This window comes from Procambarus clarkii, chromosome 45 (genome assembly GCF_040958095.1).
Source record: "Procambarus clarkii isolate CNS0578487 chromosome 45, FALCON_Pclarkii_2.0, whole genome shotgun sequence".
Lineage (NCBI taxonomy): Eukaryota > Metazoa > Arthropoda > Malacostraca > Decapoda > Cambaridae > Procambarus > Procambarus clarkii.
In genome coordinates, this window is record NC_091194.1 from 16027810 (window position 1) to 16053237 (window position 25428).

At 43.7% G+C, this 25428-nt stretch overlaps 1 protein-coding gene and 6 non-coding genes across 8 annotated transcripts in view; 4 read left to right on the forward strand and 3 right to left on the reverse strand.

Moving 5' to 3' along the window:
• Window positions 1-22011, forward strand: part of LOC123769751 (E3 ubiquitin-protein ligase RNF216) — a 30695-nt gene extending 8684 nt beyond the window's left edge. The window contains exons 4-9 of one of the 2 annotated variants that reach the window (XM_069301453.1): window positions 14980-15080; window positions 15122-15145; window positions 15711-15983; window positions 17703-17813; window positions 18301-18447; window positions 19609-22011. In XM_069301453.1, the coding sequence (XP_069157554.1) occupies window positions 14980-15080; window positions 15122-15145; window positions 15711-15983; window positions 17703-17813; window positions 18301-18447; window positions 19609-19735 (783 nt within the window). In that variant the 3' untranslated portion in view covers window positions 19736-22011. The other variant, XM_045760989.2, reaches the window with a different exon arrangement.
• TRNAI-AAU (transfer RNA isoleucine (anticodon AAU)) lies at window positions 2567-2640 on the forward strand. The gene has a single exon. It is a non-coding gene; the product is annotated as a tRNA-Ile (tRNA).
• Window positions 3385-3458, reverse strand: TRNAI-AAU (transfer RNA isoleucine (anticodon AAU)). Its single transcript has one exon. It is a non-coding gene; the product is annotated as a tRNA-Ile (tRNA).
• TRNAI-AAU (transfer RNA isoleucine (anticodon AAU)) lies at window positions 4127-4200 on the forward strand. The gene has a single exon. It is a non-coding gene; the product is annotated as a tRNA-Ile (tRNA).
• On the reverse strand, window positions 5057-5130 carry TRNAI-AAU (transfer RNA isoleucine (anticodon AAU)). The gene has a single exon. It is a non-coding gene; the product is annotated as a tRNA-Ile (tRNA).
• TRNAI-AAU (transfer RNA isoleucine (anticodon AAU)) lies at window positions 5659-5732 on the forward strand. The gene has a single exon. It is a non-coding gene; the product is annotated as a tRNA-Ile (tRNA).
• Window positions 6724-6797, reverse strand: TRNAI-AAU (transfer RNA isoleucine (anticodon AAU)). The gene has a single exon. It is a non-coding gene; the product is annotated as a tRNA-Ile (tRNA).
• Window positions 22012-25428: the final 3417 nt, after the last annotated feature.

Here is a 25428-nt window from a genome sequence, read left to right on the forward strand (position 1 = left end):
TATATATATATATATATATATATATATATATATATTACCTGGACCTATATTTCACAGTGATGAAACTGTGAAATGTAAACCGAAGATGTTGTAGTTGTTATTGGTGAATCTTAAACCAAACAAACAAATGTACAAATAGACGGAATACGCAAATAGGATTCCTGGATGTATTTCTAGAAGTATTGGCAATAAATTCAATATTCTTTAGCATAAACTGAAACCGCAATATGCTTTCAGACCATCACATATATTTAGATAACTATCCAGGTAGTGGGATAACGAGTTTGGTGTCTCGTAGTAATCACATTATCCCGAGGACACGATCCCCGAGAACGGTGTAGATTTTACAATTTCAATTACCATTAATTATTCGTTTTGTTGTGTGTGTGTGTGTGTGTGTGTGTGTGTGTGTGTGTGTGTGTGTGTGAGATTATATATATATATATATATATATATATATATATATATATATATATATATATATATATATATATATATATATATATATATATATATATAATTTAGCGTGTGTTGAGGTCCCTCCGAGGTCGAGCTACTGACCTTCACCAGGATGATGCCCCCAATAACAGTTGCCTGACTCACAGGTACCTATTTACTGCTAGGTGAACAGAGGCATGAGGTGAAAGGGAACATCCCCGGCCATTTCTGTACACCCAACATAACCAACCATACTTCAACATATGCACCCAACATAACCAACCACACCACATATGCACCCAACATAACCAACCACACCACCACATATGCACCCAACATAACCAACCACACCACCACATACGCACCCAACATAACCAACCACACCACCACATACGCACCCAACATAACCAACCACACCACCACATACGCACCCAACATAACCAACCACACCACCACATACGCACCCAACATAACCAACCACACCACCACATACGCACCCAACATAACCAACCACACCACCACATACGCACCCAACATAACCAACCACACCACCACATACGCACCCAACATAACCAACCACACCACCACATACGCACCCAACATAACCAACTACACCACCACATATGCACCCAACATAACCAACCACACCACCACATACGCACCCAACATAACCAACCACACCACCACATACGCACCCAACATAACCAACCACACCACCACATACGCACCCAACATAACCAACCACACCACCACATACGCACCCAACATAACCAACCACACCACCACATACGCACCCAACATAACCAACCACACCACCACATACGCACCCAACATAACCAACCACACCACCACATACGCACCCAACATAACCAACCACACCACCACATACGCACCCAACATAACCAACCACACCACCACATACGCACCCAACATAACCAACCACACCACATACGCACCCAACATAACCAACCACACCACCACATACGCACCCAACATAACCAACCACACCACATACGCACCCAACATAACCAACCACACCACCACATACGCACCCAACATAACCAACCACACCACATACGCACCCAACATAACCAACCACACCACATACGCACCCAACATAACCAACCACACCACATACGCACCCAACATAACCAACCACACCACATACGCACCCAACATAACCAACCACACCACATACGCACCCAACATAACCAACCACACCACCACATATGCACCCAACATAACCAACCACACCACCACATACTCACCCAACGTAACCAAACGCAGCAAGAGGGTCAGATTAACAGAAGCGGCTGTAATTTCCTGTCCTGTAAAATATCATTCCATTAGAAGCAGGTGTGCCAGGTAAGTCCACTACGGGCTCTCCATAGCCCGTGCTACTTGCCCCGCTCCTGTTCCAGGTAAGTTACGGGCTCACCATAGCCCGTGCTACTTGGAACTTGTTCCGAGTAGCTGAATCTATAACAACAACAACATTAGAAGCAAGCATAAAAGGTTCAACTGACCAAGAGTTGCTCAGTTTGAACCATTGGTTAACGATGTGCTGAACAGCTTTACATTTAGTAGTTTTGTGGCGGTGATCTACATCGACGCCTCATAGTCTAAGATCCAGGGGGTTCAATTCTCAGTCAGGACAAAAGGTTGAGCATGTTGCCTTCACACCTAATGCCCCTGTTCACCTAGGTGTAACGTGGTACCCAGGAGGGTTGCAGCTTGGTAAGGCCAGTAGGAAAAAAACCAAGGGAAACAATTTCTTAGGTAATTCTTCACTACCTTCCCATCTTGTGTCCTCGTCGAGGCCACTAGAGTTAGTGGCCCTCGGGTAAAAATCTTAATGTTGAAAAGGAACTAACAGAAATGTCTTAGTTTTCCCTTAAATCTATGAAGGCATCATAGAAAACTTAAAAGGCATCATAGAAAACTCAATAGGACTAACCCCGATATTTTAGGCAGAATATGTAACTTATTTCTATCAATATTTTTGTCTTTAATATATAAGTTTATTTTGTAATATGAAAAATTTACGATTGGGCATACGGAATACAGTAATTCAGTAATGCAAGAGTTTAATATATATATACAAGCAATGCTATCATGAGTTGCCGTGGGCCTGTTAGCTCAGTTGGTTAGAGCGCCGTGCTAATAACGCGGATGTCGTGGGTTCGATCCCCATACGGGCCAGTTGCACTTTTATCAATACAATTTTATCAATATACCTTCTAGTTTCCAAGCAGCCTTCGTAACCTTAATACACATTGAAAGCCATACCCAGTTGGGTTGAATCATTCAGTCTAAAGCTTTTGCTTTAATTATTGCTTTAATAATTATTTTTAATTATTGCTTTAATTATTTTTAATTATTGCTTTAATTATTTTTAATTATTGCTTTAATAATTATTTTTAATTATTGCTTTAATAATTATTTTTAATTATTGCTTTAATAATTATTTTTAATTATTGCTTTAATAATTATTTTTAATTATTGCTTTAATAATTATTTTTAATTATTGCAATAATTATTTTTTATTATTGCTTTAATGATTATTTTTAATTATTGCTTTAATAATTATTTTTAATTATTGCTTTAATAATTATTTTTAATTATTGTTTTAATTATTTTTAATTATTGCTTTAATAATTATTTTTAATTATTGCAATAATTATTGCTTTTTGCTTTAATAATTATTTTTGTCGGCAACAGGAAGCCTGAGAATATATATTTCAGGCTTATATGAGGTGCCCCTCAAGGGCGACTTGCCCCAGGACACAACTCAGCAACAGTTGCAAGTAGTTACTGCACGGTGAACAGAGGCATAAGAAGAAAGGAAACGTGTCCCCAACCTTTGTTCCACCAGGGAATCGAACCCGGCTTCTCTGAACGAGAGTAGTGAACGAAGCCAGCTGTACTAAGAACCTAAAAACTATCTGGCCCGTATGGGGATCGAACCCACGACATCCGCGTTATTAGCACGGCGCTCTAACCAACTGAGCTAACAGGCCCACGCTTAGAGCAACATTATGCAGGATACAAAACTCTATGGTTGATGATCAACATAGTTATTAAGGTACATAATGGGTTCAGGAACTGACCATAAGTCAGTTCTTGACTTATGGTCAGTTCTTGGTGAACTTATGACTTAGTGAAGCGAACTTATGACTTGGTGAACTTAGTTCCTAACTTATGGTCAGTTCCTGAACCCCAAATTAATTTTGGGGTTCAGGAACTGAACCCCAAAATTAATTTGGCTAAGCATGCTAGTTTTGATAAACAAGTTGGACAGTTTGATGAATTTAAATAAGTTTATAAGCGAAGCAACTTACACATGCGGTGACATGCATATCATGCACTCCCTCACTCATTCAGTATGTAGCGGTGGAATGTTTACACTCACACACACATGCACTGCTCACAAACTTGGTATATAGGAGCAGCCAGAGGAAATGACGTATCAAGACGTGAGAAAGAAAATTAGAAATATTGTACAAATATGAGGAGTAACTAAAGTATTCTAGGTCCGACATGTTTCCTCTTCAATTAGTTAATTTCGTTACATTGACTAAATTATATAGATAACAGACGTGCAAATACACATAAGAGGATTATACAAGCAATATCACTATGACAAGAGATTAAGATATATAGGAGAAAGAGAGCAGATGTTCTCAACGGCCTGTTAGCTCAGTTGGTTAGAGCGCCGTGCTAATAACGCGGATGTCGTGGGTTCGATCCCCATACGGGCCAGAAAATAGCTAATGGAGTAAAGCTTGATTTTCTGAATTGTTGCAAAAGTAATAATGAATTGTGTGGAATAGTCAAACTAACTGCACATCTACAAGACTCTAGATGTTACCACAAGAAGCCTTGTAGCTTCGGCTGCTACTACTCAAGTAGTGGCCTTGTTAAGCATATGCTAGGCTTAGGCTCGGATATAAGTACCTCTGGGAGTTTGTAGCTTCGTAGCTCAGCTTGATGTAGCTTCGACGAAATGTAAACGTGTAAACTTTAAATGGTTAGAGCGACGTAAATGTAAACTTTGCGTCATTATATAATGGATTGTGAAAAATCGAAAAAAAAATTCAGCGATCATCAATGATCAGGATGATGACCAATGACCATTGCGGACTATACTCAATGATCGTTGATCAATGGTGTCCAAGAAATGTGTAAGCACTTCATTCATTGTACTGCCAGGAATCTTAGTGAAGTATCCAAAGTTTGCTGAGTATAGCTTCCGCATGACTGTAAAGTTGCCGCCCAGTTGGGTGGGCGTGGAGCAAGACTACTACTAATTACTACTTAGTAATTACTACTAAAAAAATAATTAGTAGTAGTAGAGGTGTGGAGCAAGACTACTACTAAAAAGTAATTAATCCTAGTACTAAAAAAATATTACTAAAAAGTACTACTAATTACTACTAAAAAGTAATTAAGTAGTAGTAGTAATAGCAGTAATTCCTATCCATCAGTCTCGAGAGGCTATGGAGTTGCGCTCTGGTTGTCGGTGTAGAGTGACCTCTCCAGGGCGCAAAGTCAGAGTAGGTTGATACGTCGAGGGAGTAGTGAACGAAGCCAGCTGTACTAAGAACCTAAAACTATCTGGCCCGTATGGGGATCGAACCCACGACATCCGCGTTATTAGCACGGCGCTCTAACCAACTGAGCTAACAGGCCCACGCTTAGAGCACCATTATGCAGGATACAAAACTCTATGGTTGATGATCAAGTTATTGAGGTACATATTGAGGTACAATATTTTAATTAATTTGGCTAAGCATGCTAGTTTTGATAAAAAAGTTGGACAGTTCAATGGATTAAAATAAGTTTATAAGCGAAGCAACTTACATATGCGGTGACATGCATATCATGCACTCCCTCACTCATTCAGTATGTAGCGGTGGAATGTTTACACTCACACATACATGTGTGAGTGTAAACATTACTGTTACCAAACTTGCCAGAGGAAATGACGTATTATCAAGACGTGAGAAAGAAAACTAGAAATAGTGTACAAATATGAGGAGTAACTAAAGTATTCTAGGTCCGACATTGTCTGTTTTCTTCTTCAATTATTTAACTTCGTTACATTCACTAATTCAAATACATAATACGTACAAATACACATAAGGGAATTATGCAAGCAATATATCACTATGACAAGAGATTAACATATATAGGAAAAGGAGAGTATGTGTTCTCAGCGGCCTGTTAGCTCAGTTGGTTAGAGCGCCGTGCTAATAACGCGGATGTCGTGGGTTCGATCCCCATACGGGCCAGAAAATAGCTAATGGAGTAAAGCTTGATTTTCTGAATTGTTGCAAAAGTAATTATAAATTGTTTGGAATAGTCAAACTATCAAAACTATCAAACTAACCACTAACCAAACTCTACAAAACTACAAACTAACTGCACATCTATGGACCAACCATAAGACTTGTAGCTAGACTGCTAGGCTTAGGTTCGGTTACAAGTACCTCTGGGAGCAGAGGTACACATCTACAAGACCACCAGAACTCTAGATGTTACCACAGCTACAAGGCTCAAGCCTTGTTAAGCATAACCTGCTTAGACTCGGCTACAAGTACCTCTGGGAGTTTGCAACATCTGCTGATGTAGCTTCAACCAAATGTAAACTCTAGTCAGTAGAACTGTTCACCTACTTCGCGTCATGGATTGTGAAAAAACGGAATTCATTGATAACACCATCAATGGTGTCCAAGAAATGTGTAAGTACTTCATTCATAATGATGTACTGCCAGGAATCTTAGCAAAGAATCCAAAGTTTGCTTGCTGTAGGTACAGCCAGCACAGGAAAGTTGTCGCCCAGTTGGGTGGGTAATTGGGTAGTGGAGCAAGACTAGCAGTAGTAGGCATATCTTGAGGTCATCTTGAGATGATTTCGGGGCTTAGCGTCCCCGCGGCCCGGTTCTCCACCAGGCCTCCTTAATGTTACACACCCCCAGGAAGCAGCCCGTAGCAGTTGTCTAACTACCAGGTACCTATTTACTGCAAGGTAACTGGGGCATCAGAGTGAAAGAAACTCGGAAACTTTGTTTCCGCCTCCACCGGGGATCGAGCCCGGAACCTCAGGACTACGAATCCGAAGCGCTGTCCACTCAGCTGTCAGGCACCCATCAGTCTCAGGAGACTATGGAGTTGGGCTCTGGTTGTCGGTCTGGAGTGGCCTCTCCAGGGCCCAAAGTCAGAGTAGGTTGATATGGGAGAATAGAGAACGAAGCCAGCTGTACTAAGAACCTAAAAACTATCTGGCCCGTATGGGGATCGAACCCACGACATCCGCGTTATTAGCACGGCGCTCTAACCAACTGAGCTAACAGGCCCACGTTAGGTAGACCATTATGCAAGATACAACCCTCTTCTGTTAATTATCCTGTTGTTAGGAGGGAAATTATTCCCTCCTTTAACGCAGGGAAGACAAGATTGTACCTTGAAGGCACAAGCGAACAATAATTTTATTGTTATTGTTAAGCAAATAATAATAAAGCAATTTGGCTTCGCAGGACAGTGCGAGGTGCGAGCTGTTTTTGTGTGGAAAATATTAAAATATAAAATTATAAAAATACACGTGGAAAATATTAGATGGGCTGGTTCCAAACCTGCACCCAGATGTAACACCACATGAATGATGAGACCAGGAGGCATGGCAGGATGTGCAGAATACCCCCGTTGAAGAGCAGAGGTGCAACAGGTACTCTGAGAGAGAACTATCAACATCAGAGGCCCGAAACTGTTCAACACGCTTCCACTACACATAAGGGACATAACTGGCCGACCCCTCACAGTGTTCAAGACAGAACTTAATAAACACCTCCAAAGGATACCTGATCAACCAGGTTGTGACTCATACGTCAGGCTGCCAGCAGCTGCGTCTAACAGCCTGGTTGACCAGTCCAGCAACGAGGAGACCTGGTCTAGGACCGGGCCATGGGGACGCTAAGCCCCGAAACCATCTCAAGGTAACCTCAAGGTAGGGCGTGTCAGGAGAAGATCCTGAGCCTCAACACTGAGCTCCTTGTATAGAGACTCTCCATGCACCTGGGCACTAGGAGTCTCGAACCCTGGACATTTTTGTATACTCTTGTGAGTCTTCTTGAATCACTTGTGATATAAAAATATTATTGACATGTGTATGTGTTTGTGTACATGTAAATGTATGTACTCACCTAGTTGTGTTTGCGGGGGTTGAGCTCTGGCTCTTTGGTCCCGCCTCTCAACCGTAACATACATGTATGTATATATGTACATGTGTATGTAATATTAACAACTGTGTAACTAGCTTCACACGATTGTCACTTGTTTAGCTAAACGAACTGTGTGGTTCAGTCCCTGAACCCATTATGTGTCTGTAACCCTCCCCACCACCGCCCACAGGATGGGTATAGGGTGCATAATCAACGTATCACGTTAATCGCTTAGCAAACAAAAACACATTTTAGAAGACGACTTGAACCCCATACCATTTACCGAGCCCGTTGCTCGTTAATTCGAAGAAACGTCAGTATTATAGCGCTTTAATGTCACCAAACCGCTTGAATGTTTACGCTGGTCGCAAGGGTCAAGATATATAGATATATATCTATATCTATATATCTCAGAGGTATAGATATATAAGGTGAATAAAGATTGTCAGACCAAGTACTGCAAATTAATTATATTCAGACCAAGAAATAAAATATCAGAAATAGACGAAATATCAGAAATAAACAGACTAACCACACAAGTTAGTGTTAATTTTTTTTTTTTAAATTTTGCCCCGAGGGGCGAGTTTATTGGGCAGCGCCACTCATCTTGCGAGTGGACACGCCGCCATAGCAGCATGTACAACGCTCCCCAATTGGAAGAAAACTCGCTGGGTTGTTCATCCTGTCACTTGTACCCCAGACACAGTGTTTGTGTGGAACCAAAATGTATGGTTAAGGTAAGCTGAGTGTAGCAGTTGTAACGTACTATTGGTCACGGGGGCACCGTCAATTTTGCTTAACAGCCTTCATGCGTATGTCTAACCTACGCTTGAAATAACTAAGTAATCACAGATTATTGTACGTTACCGGTAATTTTTTCCATAAATCACCAACCCTGACACTTTGGGACCGAATTATATTCACCGAGCACCAGAAATGTCTGGGTCCCTTGTGTACTCGCCTAGTTGTGCTTGCGGGGGTTGAGCTCTGGCTCTTTGGTCCCGCCTCTCAACTGTCAATCAACAGGTGTACAGATTCCTGAGCCTACTGGGATGAATCATATCTACATATGAAACTGTGTATGGAGTCAGCCTCCATAGGAGTAACTGTGTGTGTGGGTGCCTCCATAGGAAGCACGCACACATGGATGGCCCCACACAGGAGGCATCCATGGAGTGGGTGTACCTCCATAGGAGTAACAACGTGTGGGTGATGGGGTGGTGTCCCCACCACACCTTCCTCTTCCAACCAGTTCTCTCACTTTCTGTACCCATTTCCTTGCCTTGTCTCCAGTATTTATTAACGTCAGCGTATACCTCACCAACCCTTGGAGCTTCCCAGCACTATATATTCTTCACTGAGGTCTTCTATAGATATATCCGCTTGCATGTAGTCTTGCAACCCCTGACAACAACACCAATCATGTTCACATGGGGTGAACATGCAACAGTTAGTAAACAGTTGATTGACATGCTTCCTGGGGTGTGTGTGTGTGTGGTGTGGGGAAAAAAAAAAAAAGTAGTTAGTAAACAGTTGATTGACAGTTGAGAGGCGGGCCGAAAGAGCAAAGCTCAACCCCCGCAAAAACACAACTAGTAAACACCTACTTCTAATCGTTTAACATTCTCAAATGTCTATCACTACTGTTGCTGTCTATTAGTTGGTCGGCCGGGGAGCCAGTCGGCCGAGCAGACAGCACACTGGACTTGTGATCCTGTGGTACCGGGTTCGATCCCGGGCGCCGGCGAGAAACAATGAGCAGAGTTTCTTTCACCCTATGCCCCTGTTGCCTAGCAGTAAAATAGGTACCTGGGTGTTAGTCAGCTGTCACGGGCTGCTTCCTGGGGTTGGAGGCCTGGTCGAGGACCGGGCCGCGGGGACACTAAAGCCCCGGAATCATCTCAAGATAACCTCAAGATAGTTCATCAATCTTCCTGTTGTAATTTATTACTTTAAAAAGAGCTTCATGTTATGTTTTTTTAACTTTATCGTAACATTCAATCTCGTTTTGTTCTGTTTAACAAATATTTACACTGTTACAGAAATCACAATAGCGTGATATTTCACATGAATAAATCCACAAGGGCCGTGATGAGGGTTCGAACTTACGTCCAGGATGACCCCAGAATTGCATGAATACATCCTTGTAGATTTATTCATTTACACTGTTACTTTCACCGTGTTCTCGTGTTCTTGCCTCCTCTCCTCCTCCTCATACTGCCACAGTTTCTCATTCTTCTGCCAGTTTATGCAACACACACATCTTTGGTGTATAAAAACTGTTCTTGAATACATCCCTCAAGACACCAAGAATAATTCACTCAGTCTTTTTACAAGATAAGTCACCTTTCTTTTTTAAGTTATCTATCATTACACTCTAATATAGATTATTTTGTTTTACCTCATGGACCCGTGTGAGGTATGTTCACACTTTCACCATATAATCGTATCACCCACACCCACACCCACACACACACACCCACACACACACACACCCACACACACACACACCCACACACACACACACACACACACACACACACACACACACACACACACACACACACACACACACACACACACACACACCACACACACACCCACACCCACACACACACTTAACTACAGACCTGTATCACTGACAAGCCTCCCCTGTAAAATACTGGAAAGAATAATTAGGCTACGACTGGTTGCACACCTGGAGAACATTAGGTTTGTGAACAAACATCAACATGGGTTCTGGACAGGGAAATCGTGCCTAACAAACCTTCTGGAATTCTATGATAAAATAACGAGGATAAGACAGGACAGAGATGGTTGGGCAGACTGCATATTTCTGGACTGCCAAAAAGCCTTTGATACAGTACCGCACATGAGACTGCTGTTCAAGCTCGATAGGCAGGCGGGGGTGGGGGGGAAAAGTCCTAGAATGGATAAGGAACTACCTAACAGGAAGGAGCCAAAGAGTTACGGTAAGGGGCGAGAAGTCGGACTGGCGAACAGTAACAAGTGGAGTACCACAAGGATCGGTGCTGGGACCAATTCTATTTCTTGTATATGTTAACGACATGTTTACAGGCGTAGAGTCCTACATGTCGATGTTTGCGGATGATGCAAAGTTGGTGAGAAGAGTTGTGACAGATGAGGATTGCAGGATCCTCCAAGAGGACCTGAACAGATTGCAGAGATGGTCAGAGAAATGGCTACTAGAATTCAACACGAGCAAATGTAAAGTTATGGAAATGGGACTAGGAGATAGGAGACCAAAGGGACAGTACACAATGAAGGGGAACAGCCTACCTGTAACGACGCGTGAAAGAGACCTGGGGGTGGACGTAACACCTAATCTATCTCCTGAGGCACATATTAATAGGATAACGACAGCAGCGTACTCTACACTGGCAAAAGTTAGAACATCATTCAGAAACCTAAGTAAGGAGGCATTTAGGGCGCTTTACACTGCCTACGTAAGGCCAGTCTTAGAGTATGCCGCCTCATCATGGAGTCCCCATCTGAAGAAGCATATAATGAAACTGGAAAAGGTTCAGAGGTTTGCAACGAGACTCGTCCCAGAGCTACGAGGGATGGGGTATGAAGAGCGCCTGAGGGAACTGTGCCTTACGACACTAGAAAGAAGAAGGGAGAGGGGGGACATGATAGGAACGTATAAGATACTCAGAGGAATTGACAGAGTGGACATAGACGAAATGTTCACACGGAATAGTAACAGAACGAGAGGACATGGATGGAAGCTTGAAACTCAGATGAGTCACAGAGATGTTAGGAAGTTTTCTTTTAGCGTGAGAGTAGTGGGGAAATGGAATGCACTTCAGGAACAGGTTGTGGAAGCAAATACTATTCATAATTTTAAAACCAGGTATGATAGGGAAATGGGACAGGAGTCATTGCTGTAAACAACCGATGCTCGAAAGGCGGGATCCAAGAGTCAATGCTCGATCCTGCAAGCACATATAGGTGAGTACATATAGGTGAGTACACACACACACGCACACACCCACACACACACACACACACACACGCACACACACACCCACGCACACACACACGCACACACACACACGCGCACACACACACACACACACACACACACACACACACACACACACACACACACACACACACACCCCCACACACACACACACACACCCCCCCCACACACACACACACCCACACACCCACACCCACACACACACGCACACACACACGCACACACACACGCACACACACACGCACACACACACGCACACACACACACACACACGCTGTTGGCAAGTCCTGCCTCACAGCGTTAATTGAATTCTACGACCAAGGAACAAAAATCAGGCAAGAGAGGGGTGGGCAGACTGCATATTTTTGGATTGCCAGAAAGCCTTTGACACAGTACCACACAAGAGGCTAGTGAAAAAGTTGGAGATGCAGGCTGGAGTGAAAGGGAAGGTACTCCATAGGATAAGGGAGTACCTAAGCAACAGAAGATAACGAGTCACTGTGAGGGGTGAGGTCTCAGATTGGTGTGACGCCACCAGTGGAGTCCCGCAGGGGTCAGTCCTTGGACCTATACTGTTTCTGATATATGTAAATGATCTCCTGGAGGGTATAGACTCGTTTCTCTCAATGTTTGTTGATGACGCAAAAATTATGAGGAGGATTGAAACAGAGGATGACAGATTGAATGAATGGTCCAACAAATGGCTGCTCAAGTTCAACCCAAGTAAATGCAAAGTAATGAAACTAGGCGGCGGAAACAGAAGGCCAGACACAGGATACAGAATGGGAGATGAAGTACTTCATGAAACGGACAGAGAGAAAGATCTAGGAGTTGATATCACACCAAACCTGTCTCCTGAAGCCCACATAAATAGAATAACGTCTGCGGCATATGCGAGGCTGGCTAACATCAAAACAGCGTTCAGGAACCTGTGTAAGGAATCATTCAGAATCTTGTATACCACATATGTAAGACCAATCCTGGAGTATGCGGCCCCAGCATGGAGCCCGTACCTTGTCAAGCACAAGACGAAGCTGGAAAAAGTTCAGAGGTATGCCACTAGACTAGTCCCGGAGCTAAGAGGCATGAGTTACGAGGAAAAGCTGCGAGAGATGCACCTTACGACACTGGAAGACAGAAGGGTAAGGAGAGACATGATCACTACCTACAAAATCCTCAGGGGTATTGACAGGGTTGACAAGGATAAACTGTTCAACATTGGTGGTACCGGAATAAGGGGACACAGGTGGAAACTGTGTACCCAAATGAGCCACAGGGACGTTAGAAAGAACTTTTTCAGTGCAGAGTGGTTAACAGATGGAATGCATTTGGCAGTGATGTGGTGGAGGCTTACTCCATACTCAATTTTAAATGTAGATATGATAGAGCCCAGTAGGCTCAGGAATCTGCACACCAGTTGATTGACAGTTGAGAGGCGGGACAAAAGAGCCAAAGCTCAACCAACGCAAGCACAATTAGGCGAGTACAATTAAGTGAGTACACACACACCGGCCATTTGAACAAATATTCCTCTCACTGCTCTCGTATCGCAAGCATTATTAACCATATTTCTCTCAACAGTCAATTAAGCTCTTTTGTGCCACTTTTATAATTTACCATGTACGGTGTTTTCTTTCACCTAATACCTCTGTTCAGGTTAAAGTAGATAGGCACCCGGGAGTTAGGCAACTGTTGTGGGGTTCCATTCTGGGGAAGGCGAATACGTCAACTATCGAGAAAACCTCCACACAAGCCTGAAGTACACACAAACACAGGCTTCCTGACCCCGACTCAAAGAATTTTGAATCATTCCATCTATAGCGATCGTCATTTATTCCCGGGACACCTCTGCTACCCGCTGTTATTTTCAGGGATTATCCTCACTTTAACTTAAATATATTTGAACCAACAGCGGAGGTGCGGATATCCTTCTTGTGCAGTTAAAGGTGCTTGTGAGGTGGGAATTTAACTGACAGATTAAGGGTTATATATATATATCTTGAGATGATTTCGGGGCTTTAGTGTCCCCGCGGCCCGGCCTCCACCCCCAGGAAGCAGCAAATGACAGGTGACTAACACCCAGGTACCTATTTTACTGCTAGGTAACAGGGGCATAGGGTGAAAGAAACTCTGCCCATTGTTTCTCGCCGGCGCCTGGGATCGAATCCAGGACCACAGGATCACAAGTCCAGTGTGCTGTCTGCTCGGCCGGCCGGCTCCCTCCGGTGGGTGGTTATTATTTCATAACCACCATGTCGTAAGATTGAACGAATGTTTTTTTTTTAGTTTATAGAGCGAGATCGGCATGGTATCTGTTACATAATAATCTTGACTACTGAAGTGTGCAATTAACTCAGCCTAGATTCACTCATATGTGCAACTCTTAAAATAATTCAAAATATTAATTTTATGTACACAATGAAGTCACAATAGTGTGATATGTCAGACAAGAGCTTTGGGCGGTGGGATCGAACCGGCGTCCTGCGCCACCCCTGACTCTTGCATTGCCCACTGGACCACAATGTGCTAAAATTATCATACCCCGACGTTCACCCCCAACCTACACGGAGGCACCGAGCACAGTGCCAATAATTGTTTTTACAGGAAACCCACACACACACACACACACAAAGTGATGTAGTACGCAGTACCGTGTCACACACACAAAGTTTTACGAAGTGATGTGGTGGAGGTTGACTCCATACACAGTTTCAAGTGTAGATATGATAGAGCCCAATAGGCTCAGGAATCTGTACACCTGTTGATTGACGGTTGAGAGGCGGGACCAAAGAGCCAGAGCTCAACCCCCGCAAACACAACTAGTTGAGTACACACACACACACACACACACACACACACACACACACACACACACACACACACACACACTAGTGTGGGCAAATTCCTCAAAATTCTTCTAACTGATGAATATGCACAAAAATGTTGGCAATACTAAGACAATGTCAAATTTTGACAATAATAGCGATATATTAGCATCCATTACATTTATAACGCGCCATTAAACGACTTCATAATGATCCAAGACGGACCGAAACGTCGTTCTTTCTTGAGTTTCAGATGCGTGGGTTAGAGGTCAACTGATCAACCACGTTATTGTGACTCATTGTCTGCACAGTCATATTGCCACAGATGTATATTGTGAGTAACGTTAATAAAGCCGCAATGACCTCGCGTGAACCCTCGTACATCAATATAGGCTGCCCATTACCCCATCAAGTCTCCTGTAACGCAGGGAATAGGAGAGAGCACCTTGACGGGTCAAGCTTAGCAATAACATGTTTGGCTTCACAGGACAGTGCGCAGTACGAGCTGTTTTTGTGCGTGGTGTGTCGGGAGGAGGAGATCCTGGGCCTCAACACTGTGACCTGCACCTCCCCCCAGAGACCACACCGGTACTGTGTACCGTGTGTCACACGGTAAGTGACCCCCATAGGTACTGTGTACCCTGCGTCACACGGTAAGTGACCCCCATAGGTACTGTGTACCCTGCGTCACACGGTAAGTGACCCCCATAGGTACTGTGTACCCTGCGTCACACGGTAAGTGGCCCCACAGGTACTGCCTACCTTGCGTCAAACGGTAAGTGGCCCCCACAGGTACTCTACATACCCTGCGTCACAAGGTAAGAACTCGTCCTTACTTCATTTGAACTTCATATCAGTTATGAGTAATGCGAGACCCTTTATTTTCACCTACATTAAGTCAATCCTTTAGACTCCTGTAAATAAAAATAAAAAAAATGGAGGTTAACTTGTATCCAAATTTCAGAAACTGACGTCAATATCAGATTTAATATAAAATTCTCTATATCCAAGAATATATACAGAATTGTATCTAAATATTGTTGTCCATATTATTCAGCATTTTAACATTTAGAAAGACACTTAAAAAAGTTTCTAAATATTTATATTTCTGCATACCAAGTGGGAAGATTATAACGTGAGTTAATTGCCCGGTTAATAAACTAGCTCTGAATAAATATCCAATTACCTAGTGGATTAAGAACCTCCTTCCACTCCCAGGTACATTGCCTCCTGCATAGGAGAAGGTCACACGTCTTTTAAGTGCATAGACGAAGACTGTGCAGCATTGTACCCAGACAAGGTCCTGCTGAAGGTGATGACGCCGACGGAGTTCACCAAGACCCAGGAGCGGAGGCAGCAGGAAGTGATAAGAGTCTCTAAGCTCAGGAATCTTGAGACCTGTCCGTTCTGCACCTACGCCGTTATCATGGACGACCCTAACGACAAGGTGTTAGTGTGTAGGAACCCGCTGTGTCTCAAGGAATCTTGCAGGTAAAAAATAGAAGTATTCTAACTTAAAAGACTAAACCATACATCAGAAAATGAGGAGACGACGTCGTTTCGGTCCGTCCAGGACCTTTATCAAGTCGACTGTGTGCAATAGACTTGATAGTGGTCCAGGACGGACCAAAACGTCGTCGTGGTCTCCTCATCTTGTGGTGTGTGGTTTAGTCTCCATGTCTTAAGCCATTTTATTGTGACTCATCGTCTGCATTCTAAATTGATTAAATATATTGGATTTTTAATAAATAAATTCAAGTTCATTGATTGAAAAAATATTGTCATGATCAACATAAACATAAGAAAAATTCATCAATTACCACGTCATCATCTGTAACATTAATCCATCTTTGCAAAGCAATCATGAGCAAACTTTGAGTGCTGTTGCGTCTAGCTCCTGCACGAGAATATTGCGATGAAGTGAAGTGAAGGTCCGGCTGGTGAGGAGCAGGACGTTGAGACGGGCTCACCATAGCCCGTGCTACTTGAAACATTTTGTTTCAAGTAGCGAATCTTAAACAACTACAACAGCAGGACGTTGCCTGGAGTACCAGATCATCACAATGTACCAGGAGTACCACTCAATATAGTCTACCACTGTACACTTCCCGTGTTCTAACACCTCTAATAATCTCTACTTCCCCCACACTGCTACTAGTTCACCGCACGTTTACTGAATGACAAGCTAGGAATGTCACCCCCACTACTGACACCACCGAATTAAGTTCTACTCGAGAAGAAAATCACTGCAGATTTGCAAGCTTTCACTGATGATAGGATAGCAAAACTCCTCTCTAGGTGTTACGGAATCTCTTACAAATTCCACATGCTTACAGGCTGGCCATCAACAGTCCAGCTCACCGGAGAACGCCAAATGCGGCTCATCCACCTTCCTGTAATGTAGTAACGAGACCCTCGACGAGTCCCCACTACACTACAATACTTGTGTCTCGACTGATCAACTCGGAATCAAGCAAGTCTTGAGCTCAGGTCACCCTTGATTTCAGGAAGTTGCATCCTATGGGGACGACCTTTCTTGGCCTAGGTTTGCCCAAACACCTCCAATTCTGGCCTGGAGACGAGGAAAGTCACTTAAGGATCATCTAGTACATTCCTGCCTCCACAGGACACTGCCTTTAACCGAACCTGACACAGACCGATGGTGCAAGAGAATACCCCCTGGTTCCCTGGGTTGGGGGCACGAGGTTGAGAGGGCCCCACAACATAATACCATGTGTCCTCAGTTCTGTAAAGTCACATCCCTCTTGTAAGAAATTTAGACTCCCGACCTCGGTAATAACAGCACATCAGTGGGGTCACATGTCACCCCTATGCCACATAAAATAGTAACTCCTTATAATTACCATTTTCTTTCCAATGCATCGACTAGCTGTTTGAACTTACGAGTGCGTACCAACTGCTCATATTTTTCCCTCTATTTAATTAATTTCCTCAATACGTCGGTCGAAAAATATGTTTTATGTGCAAAGCGCAAAGCTTCGAAGTGGATAGCATTGATAAATACAGTATTAGGGGAGACAACAGACACATTTAGCTACCCCTAACATGACACACACAGACACTATGTTGTTGTTGTTATAGATTCAGTTACTCGGAATAAGTTCCAAGTAGCACGGACTATGGTGAGCCCGTAATACACACACCATGTCGTCACCATGTATTGACTCTAGTGAGACGCGTCATGGCCAGGTTGTGTAAGGAAGAGACCCACGTCCCGCTCCGCTGTAATGAGGTCGAGAAAGATCACCAGACGCAAGCCCGACTCAAAATTGAAGAAGAGATGTCGAGAGCCATGATAAGGTCGGTCTAACAAGGCTTGTTAACTAGTAATATCTAAATGTACTGTTGAGATCTATTTAATGGGGGGACACCTTTAATTACTGATGACGTGTTGATATGGTGTTGAGTTAAAGGCCTGTCAGCCGTGGGGGAAATATTAAGGTCACCACAATAGCTTACTGACCAACCAGTGTACTCTTGTTCTGAACATGTACAGAAAAGATAATTAGCCGGATAAGCTGGATACACTTGTAGGTGTATATATAATTTCTTAACGGATCATAATGTCATAATTTCAACAAAAAAATCCGGCCTGGAGCATTTTTGTCTAAAATACTCTAATTTTCTTTAAGGTAACTGAAATTGGTTCAAGAGCAGGTGATATGTAGGACAATGCTCAATTTGCGTCTAGATACCTTGCATTATTGTATAAATAATTTTTTTTTTTCAAGCACCAAAACCGTCACTGGACTAATCTGAAATTGTCCGACAAATTGTGACGTTTCAGGAAGTGTCCAGAGTGTGGCCAGAACATTGTCGGGGAGGCGGGCTGCAACAAGATGACGTGTCCGTGTGGCACCGTCATGTGTTATATATGCAGGCAGAAAATAAGAGGCTACGACCACTTCGAAAGGAGTTCCATTCCTTCTGACAAGTAAGGCTAATTATATTTGTTCAGTCCCTCGGCTTGAGCCTAAATCTGTATTCTCTTGAGCGCAGGCGGGAGAGATACATAATAATCTACACGTGGAAAATAGTAGAGGGGCTGGTCCCAAACCTGCACACAGGAATAACACTACATGAGATCAGGAGGCATGGCAGGATGTGCAGAATACCCACGTTGAAAAGCAGAGGTTCAACAGGTACTCAGAGAGAACTATCAACATCAGAGGCCCGAGACTGTTCAACACGCTTCCACTACACATAAGGGGCATAACTGGCCGACCCCTCATAGTGTTCAAGAGAGAACTGGATAAGCACCTCCAAAGGATACCTGATCAACCAGGCTGTGATTCATACGTCAGGCTGCGAGCAGCCACGTCAAACAGCCTGGTTGACCAGTCCAGCATCCAGGAGGCCTTGTCGATGATCGGGCCGCGGGGACGCTAAGTCCCGGAAACACTCCAAGGTAGGACCCTCAAGACACAACCAAATGGTCCCGTACGTCAAAGACGTGTGGGGCACGTTTCCTTATATCTAATGCGCCTGTTCACATAGCAGTAAATTGTTACCCGGGAGTTAGACAACTGTTGTTGGTTGCGTCGTGGAGATGGTCAGTGGTGTGGTTCTGACCACAGGAAATAGAAAATGGGTAAGGTAGGTTCTCGGGTGTTTTGGGTTGGGTTTTAAACCCAGTAGGGTTTAAAACCTGTGTCGGCGTGTACATAGTGACGACACGCCACCTCCTCACCACGTATAAAGCTCAAAATTATCTTATTTTCGTTACGTCAGGATACAATGGATTGGGTTGGGCTAATTTAAAGAACAGCGATGACGTAGAGGGGTACATACTTCTCTCAGGTCTTAGACCCTACTCAATGTGGGTGTTGCCGTGTATTAAAGGGTTCAGTAGTCGGGGTTGTCTGGTCATACCTCACTCACACCACACTTGTCCAAAGAGCCGAAGCTCAACCCCCGCAAGCACTAGGTGAGTACTTGTTCAAAGGTGACACAAGGTCATTGCTACCAACTAATTACATGTAATGTTTTGTCTGCTCCTTTTTTGAATTTATCTTTTTAAAGCCAATTGGTATAATTTTGTACAGAGTATATCAGTCCTCTCATTCATCACTGTCAGTGTCCATCCTTTCTCCAGGTGTCCGCTGTGGAGGGACCTCACGAAGCTGCACGACTCCGAGGTGCGACAAGCCGCGGCCACTGCCAGAGAGGCCCTGGGTCCTGACCTCACATTGGTCCACGACCCCACTACTGGCGTTCTCTAAAGGCACTGGTTCACCACCCCACTACTGGCGTTCTCTAAAGGCACTGGTCCACGACCCCACTACTAGCGTTCTCTAAAGGCACTGGTCCACGACCCCACTACTGGCGTTCTCTAAAGGCACTGGTTCACCACCCTACTACTGGCGTTCTCTAAAGGCACTGGTTCACCACCCCACTTCAGGCGTTCTCTAAAGGCACTGGTTCACCACCCCACTTCAGGCGTTCTCTAAAGGCACTGGTCCACGACCCCACTACTAGCGTTCTCTAAAAGCACTGGTTCACCACCCCACTACTGGCGTTCTCTAAAGGCACTGGTCCACCACCCCACTTCAGGCGTTCTCTAAAGGCACTGGTTCACCACCCCACTTCAGGCGTTCTCTAAAGGCACTGGTTCACCACCCAGTTTTAGTGTTATATCAACGTCCGCCTTCCTAAGGTGGAACTACTGACCCCCCCCCCCCACAATCCCCTGGACGCAACCCTCACAATACTTCCCTAACTCCCGGGTACCTATTTAGTGTTGGGTGAACAGTGGCATTAGGTGAAAGGCAACGTACCCAACCATTTCTGCTCTGTCCGGGAATGAGATAGTTTGACGATATAGCACTAGTTCGGGATTTGAAGACAACACAGGCGTTGGGAGAGGAGGAATCGAGCTTGGGCCATCGGGACTCGAACACAGACCTGCGTGAAGTAAGTTCGCCGCTGTATAGTCCGGACCAATTGGATAGACAATAAGAGCTCATTCTAATTGATGTCATTTTATTTATTATATAGTTTTTCGAAGGTCTGACGCTGCGTGTAACTGACTGGCCGGGCCAAACAAATTAGTATATTTGGTGCTCATATGAATAACATACTTTGCACCCAAATCTTAATTCAAAGTTGAAAGAATTTAAACTAAATATCTTATTATTTTTTCTTAACAATGAGATTCCTTTGAATAATGAGTTATGAATGACAAGGAAATGAGGCCCACTACATAAATACTTCCTCTTTACTAGAAGAATAATTTGCATTTTACCTACACCTGAACCAATGTATGTAGGCGGTGGAGAAGGGAAGTTGTATCGCTTAGTTCTTACCAGGGAGGAGTTATTAAACAGAAAAAATAATGTCAAACACTCCATAGTTCCAGTGTCCAACCACTTGGGCTGGACGGTATAGCGACGGTCTCGCTTCATGCAGGTCGGCGTTCAATCCCCGACCGTCCAAATGGGTGGGCACCATTTGGTTAGGTTAGACACATGCATGAATTTGGATGGATATAAATTGGAGCTGCCTTGTATGGGTCAATGGACCTTCTGCAGTTGACTTAATTCTTATAAGTTCATGATGGGTATATCATGTGTACAAACTATACATGTTTATAATACACTTACACATTTGTGTCGTAATTTTTTCATAGCGTTTTCTTTGACTGTATTAGCTAGAGGTATTATTAAATATATAAAAATCCACAATGAAATGACATTAATGTGGCGTATCAATGACAAAATCAGTAGGATCCATGAGGAGGATTCGAACCCGTGCACTTGGTTCTCCCAAACATACGCCCTAGACCACTACACCGAGACATGGTCAAAAGCAATGCAACCTGGGATTCAACAATATGTGGGTTCGAATCGTACTGATGTTAAATTAAACTTAGATGAAAATCTTTTGGAATATGATTCCATTCCCGTAGTGAGAAAGCACAAACCCAAACTTGAGTTATTATCTAAGCATCAAGGTAAGGAAATTATCAGGAGCACGTTAAGGCAATATGACTGTATAGTACTTGGAAGGGATACCAGGACTGGATATGAAGGAATAGTTAAGACTAGAACTCCTGGATGAATCTGAAGCAGAATAGTGCAAACTGGAACTAGCTGGTCCATTGTTCAACACAAAGACATGTGTCAAACAAAACATGTGTATGGGGCAAGTAACAAAGTCAGTAGACTAACAGATGTTGTCACAGTTGAATAAGACTTAGCTACAAGTATCTCTGGCAGGTCGGTTTGTATAGGGATCTAGATGAACCAAGTGTAAAGTGTGTGGACAAAGACAGACACACACTCGAACATTATGTCTTGGACTGTAATAAAATTTAGCCATTTAGAGGTAAATCTAAACTCACGTTGTATGAATGTCAAACTGTCTTATTACTGAGGATAAAATACCTGAAATCCTTGCACTGTATCCATCTTTCGCTTCCAGTAGATAAACGATATATGAGATTAAGAAGCAAGTAGTGTATTGTGAAGACTAATAATAAACAGCTGCTCCCCTGTGACTGTGATATTTCCATAGCACAAACAATTATGTATTAGCGAAAATACATACCATTAATGTATAATGACCAACTGTAAATACATAGCTATTGAAATAGAACATTCTCTGTAACTAGCTGACATTATAATTATAAGTTGTGAAGGATAAATATAATTGTTGATGTAATAATCTCCGTTGAGGTCTGATAAAGACCTTTTGTACCCTCTGTAATCCTTTTTTGCGCTACCGCTCACAGGATAAGTATGGGGTGCACAATAAACTAGCCGCATCCGGCGGCACCAACATAAAAATCAAGGTGTCTAACCACTTAAACCATCGGGGATCGAACACGAACCAGCAAGAAGAGGTTACCTCCGATCAATCTCCCAATACACCTGTAAGGACATCTTCTTAACACTGTTGTTGCTTATTCTGGGTTATAAAACCACATCGGAATGTTTGCTGGGGATGTAATCGTACGAAATACTTCTCTTCATCCAATTGTCGAAAATGGTTCAGTGATCAGCGCACAACCTTAAGATCCAGTTAAATACCCGCGGTACGGGGAGACATTTGGCCATGTTTCCTTTCACCTGAAGCGTCTGTTCACCTCGCAGGAAATGGGTGAATAGGAAGGTCAGTTGTCCTACGAGGACTCGAGGCCAGGACACGTTATCAGTGATCGTTGGATGTTCCTCCATCCAGAGGACCAGAGGTCTCCTACAAGATGTATACAACGTAAATAATACTGACTGTGTTGACCAGACCACACACTAGAAGGTGAAGGGACGACGACGTTTCGGTCCGTCCTGGACCATTCTCAAGTCGATTGAGAATGGTCCAGGACGGACCGAAACGTCGTCGTCCCTTCACCTTCTAGTGTGTTGTCTGGTAATTGAGAATGGCCCAGGACGGACCGAAACGTCGTCGTCCCTTCACCTTCTAGTGTGTGGTCTGGTCAACATAATTTAGCCACGTTATTGTGACTCATCGCCTGCGATACTGACTGTGATTCCCGATTGTTTTTATTTGTTTACATGTAAATATAGAAGTGTGTTTTGCCACGTGTCCAGCAGTACCACTCTCTCCACCCCTCTCCAACCGACACATCTGTCACCTTCCACACCTGAGCCCACTAACACTACCTCCATCTACACCCGACTCCGACACAATGACCATCCACACCTATCTTTACCCACACCACCACCACCTCACTCCTCGCCGGAGCCAACACCCACCACGACCACACCCTTGACACCACTTACGGGCTATTCATGCCCGTGCCACCTCTTAATCTTAATCTTTATCAATCAATCACCCTTGACACTTCCAGCGCACCGCACACAAACCTTGTGTGTCTGTGTATTTCCTTATCTCTCACCTCTCTCCCTTTGGTATCTCCTTGGCTATCACCCGTGCTAAATTGTGTATCTTAGTGTGATCTGCCTAAGCTCACATACGTCAGGTCTTTGGAGGTCAGGGGCCAGATTCACTAAAGCACTTACGCAAACACTTACGAACGTGTACATCTTTTCTCAATCTTTGGCGGCTTTGTTTCCAATTATTAAACAGTTAATGAGCTCCGAAGCACCAGGAGGCTGTTTATAACAATAACAACAGTTGAATGGGAAGTTTTCATGCTTGTAAACTGTTTAATAAATGTAACCAAAACCGTCAAAGATTGAGGAAAGATGTACACGTTCGTAAGTGCTTGCGTAAGTGCTTTCGTGAATCTGGCCCCTGGTCAATGGTTTTCTGTCATTCCTGTACAGCAATACTATTACTTTCATGGTTCTTTACTTGTTGCTTTATATTAATTACTGTATTTAATGGGAATTAGTGATGTTAGAGTTAACTAATCGTTATGAAGCAGGAATTGGGCTGCATCTGTCACTGATAATGGTATTCTGAAAGTGAGTTCCTAGATGCTGGAAATAAATAAACTTATTACAGTTGAGTAAATAGTGAGGCAGATGGAATTGATTGATTGATAAAGATTAAGCCACCCAAGAGGTGGCACGGGCATGAATAGCCCGTAAGAAAGCAGATGGAATGTCCATTTGGTTATTATAAGCCAACCGCTTGGTGAGGTGGGTGGACCTTCTCACAGGTGGCCGTTGTATCCCCGGCGGTCCAAGTGGTTGGGCACTATTACTGCTTTGCGTCCTACCCCATAATCTTTCTCCTCATATCACTTGGAAGAGATATTATAGTCACACAGGATTAGTGTTTTTACCTCAGGTTCACCTCACCTCGGTCGTTCATAATATTTGCGGGACCTTGTTGTGTAGTGTTATTCCGATCTCACAGTCTGTGTAATCTATTCACACCTGGTGAATAGGGGTGAATAGGTGGTAGGGGTCGACCTCCACCAGTCAACCTACTGGTGGTAGTTGGCGTGTACTTGGTGACACCTCTGTACCAGGCAGTGATGTTGGGGGTGGGGGAAGGGGGGCGCTAGAGCCTGTGTACTCACATAGTTGCACTCACCTAGTTGTGCTTGCGGGGGGGATGAGCTCTGGCTTTTTGGTCCCGCCTCTCAACCGTCAATCAACTGGTGTACAGATTCCTGAGTCTACTGGGCTCTATCATATCTACATTTGAAACTGTGTATGGAGTCAGCCTCCACCACATCACTGACTAATACATTCCATCTGTTAACTACTCTGACACTGAAAAAGTGCTTTCTAACGTCCCTGTGGCTCATTTAGATACTTAGTTTCCACCTGTGACCCATTGATCGTGTACCACCCGTGTTAAATAGTTAAAAAATCTTCATCTGCACTGTCTACCTGATTTTATAGGTAGTGATCATGTCTCCCTTAACTCTTCTGTCTTCCAGTGCCGCGAGGTTTAGTTCCAGTAATCTTTCCTTGCAGCTCATACCTCTCGGCTCAGGGACTCGGGGACTGGTGATATACCTCTGAACCTCTTCTTAATTCGTTTTGTGTTTGACTAGATATGGACTCCAGGCTGGAGCCGCATATTCCAGTATTGGTCTGACATATGAGGTATACAAGGGTCTGGATGATTCCTTACACGAGTTTCTGAAGGCAGTTCTTATGTTCATCAGCCTTGCATATGCCGCTGATGTTATCCTTTTGACGTGTGCTTCAAGGGACAGGTCTGGTGTAATATCAACCCCCAGATCTTTCTCTGATACCTGGTTGATACCTGCTTGATGGGGTTCTGGGAGTAGTTCTACTTCCCAAGCCCGGCCCGGGGCCAGACTTGACTTGTGAGAGTTTGGTCCACCAGGCAGTTGCTTGGAGCGGCCCGCAGCTCTCTCCCTGACTCCTGAAGCATTTCTTCACCCAGGTAATGTGCATGCGCTCGCTCGCACGCTTGTCTGTTTTATTTACATTAAAGTTATTAAGTAATGGTAATGACTTCTCACAGACATAACATAGGACAAAATCCCACACTTGTGTATCTGCGA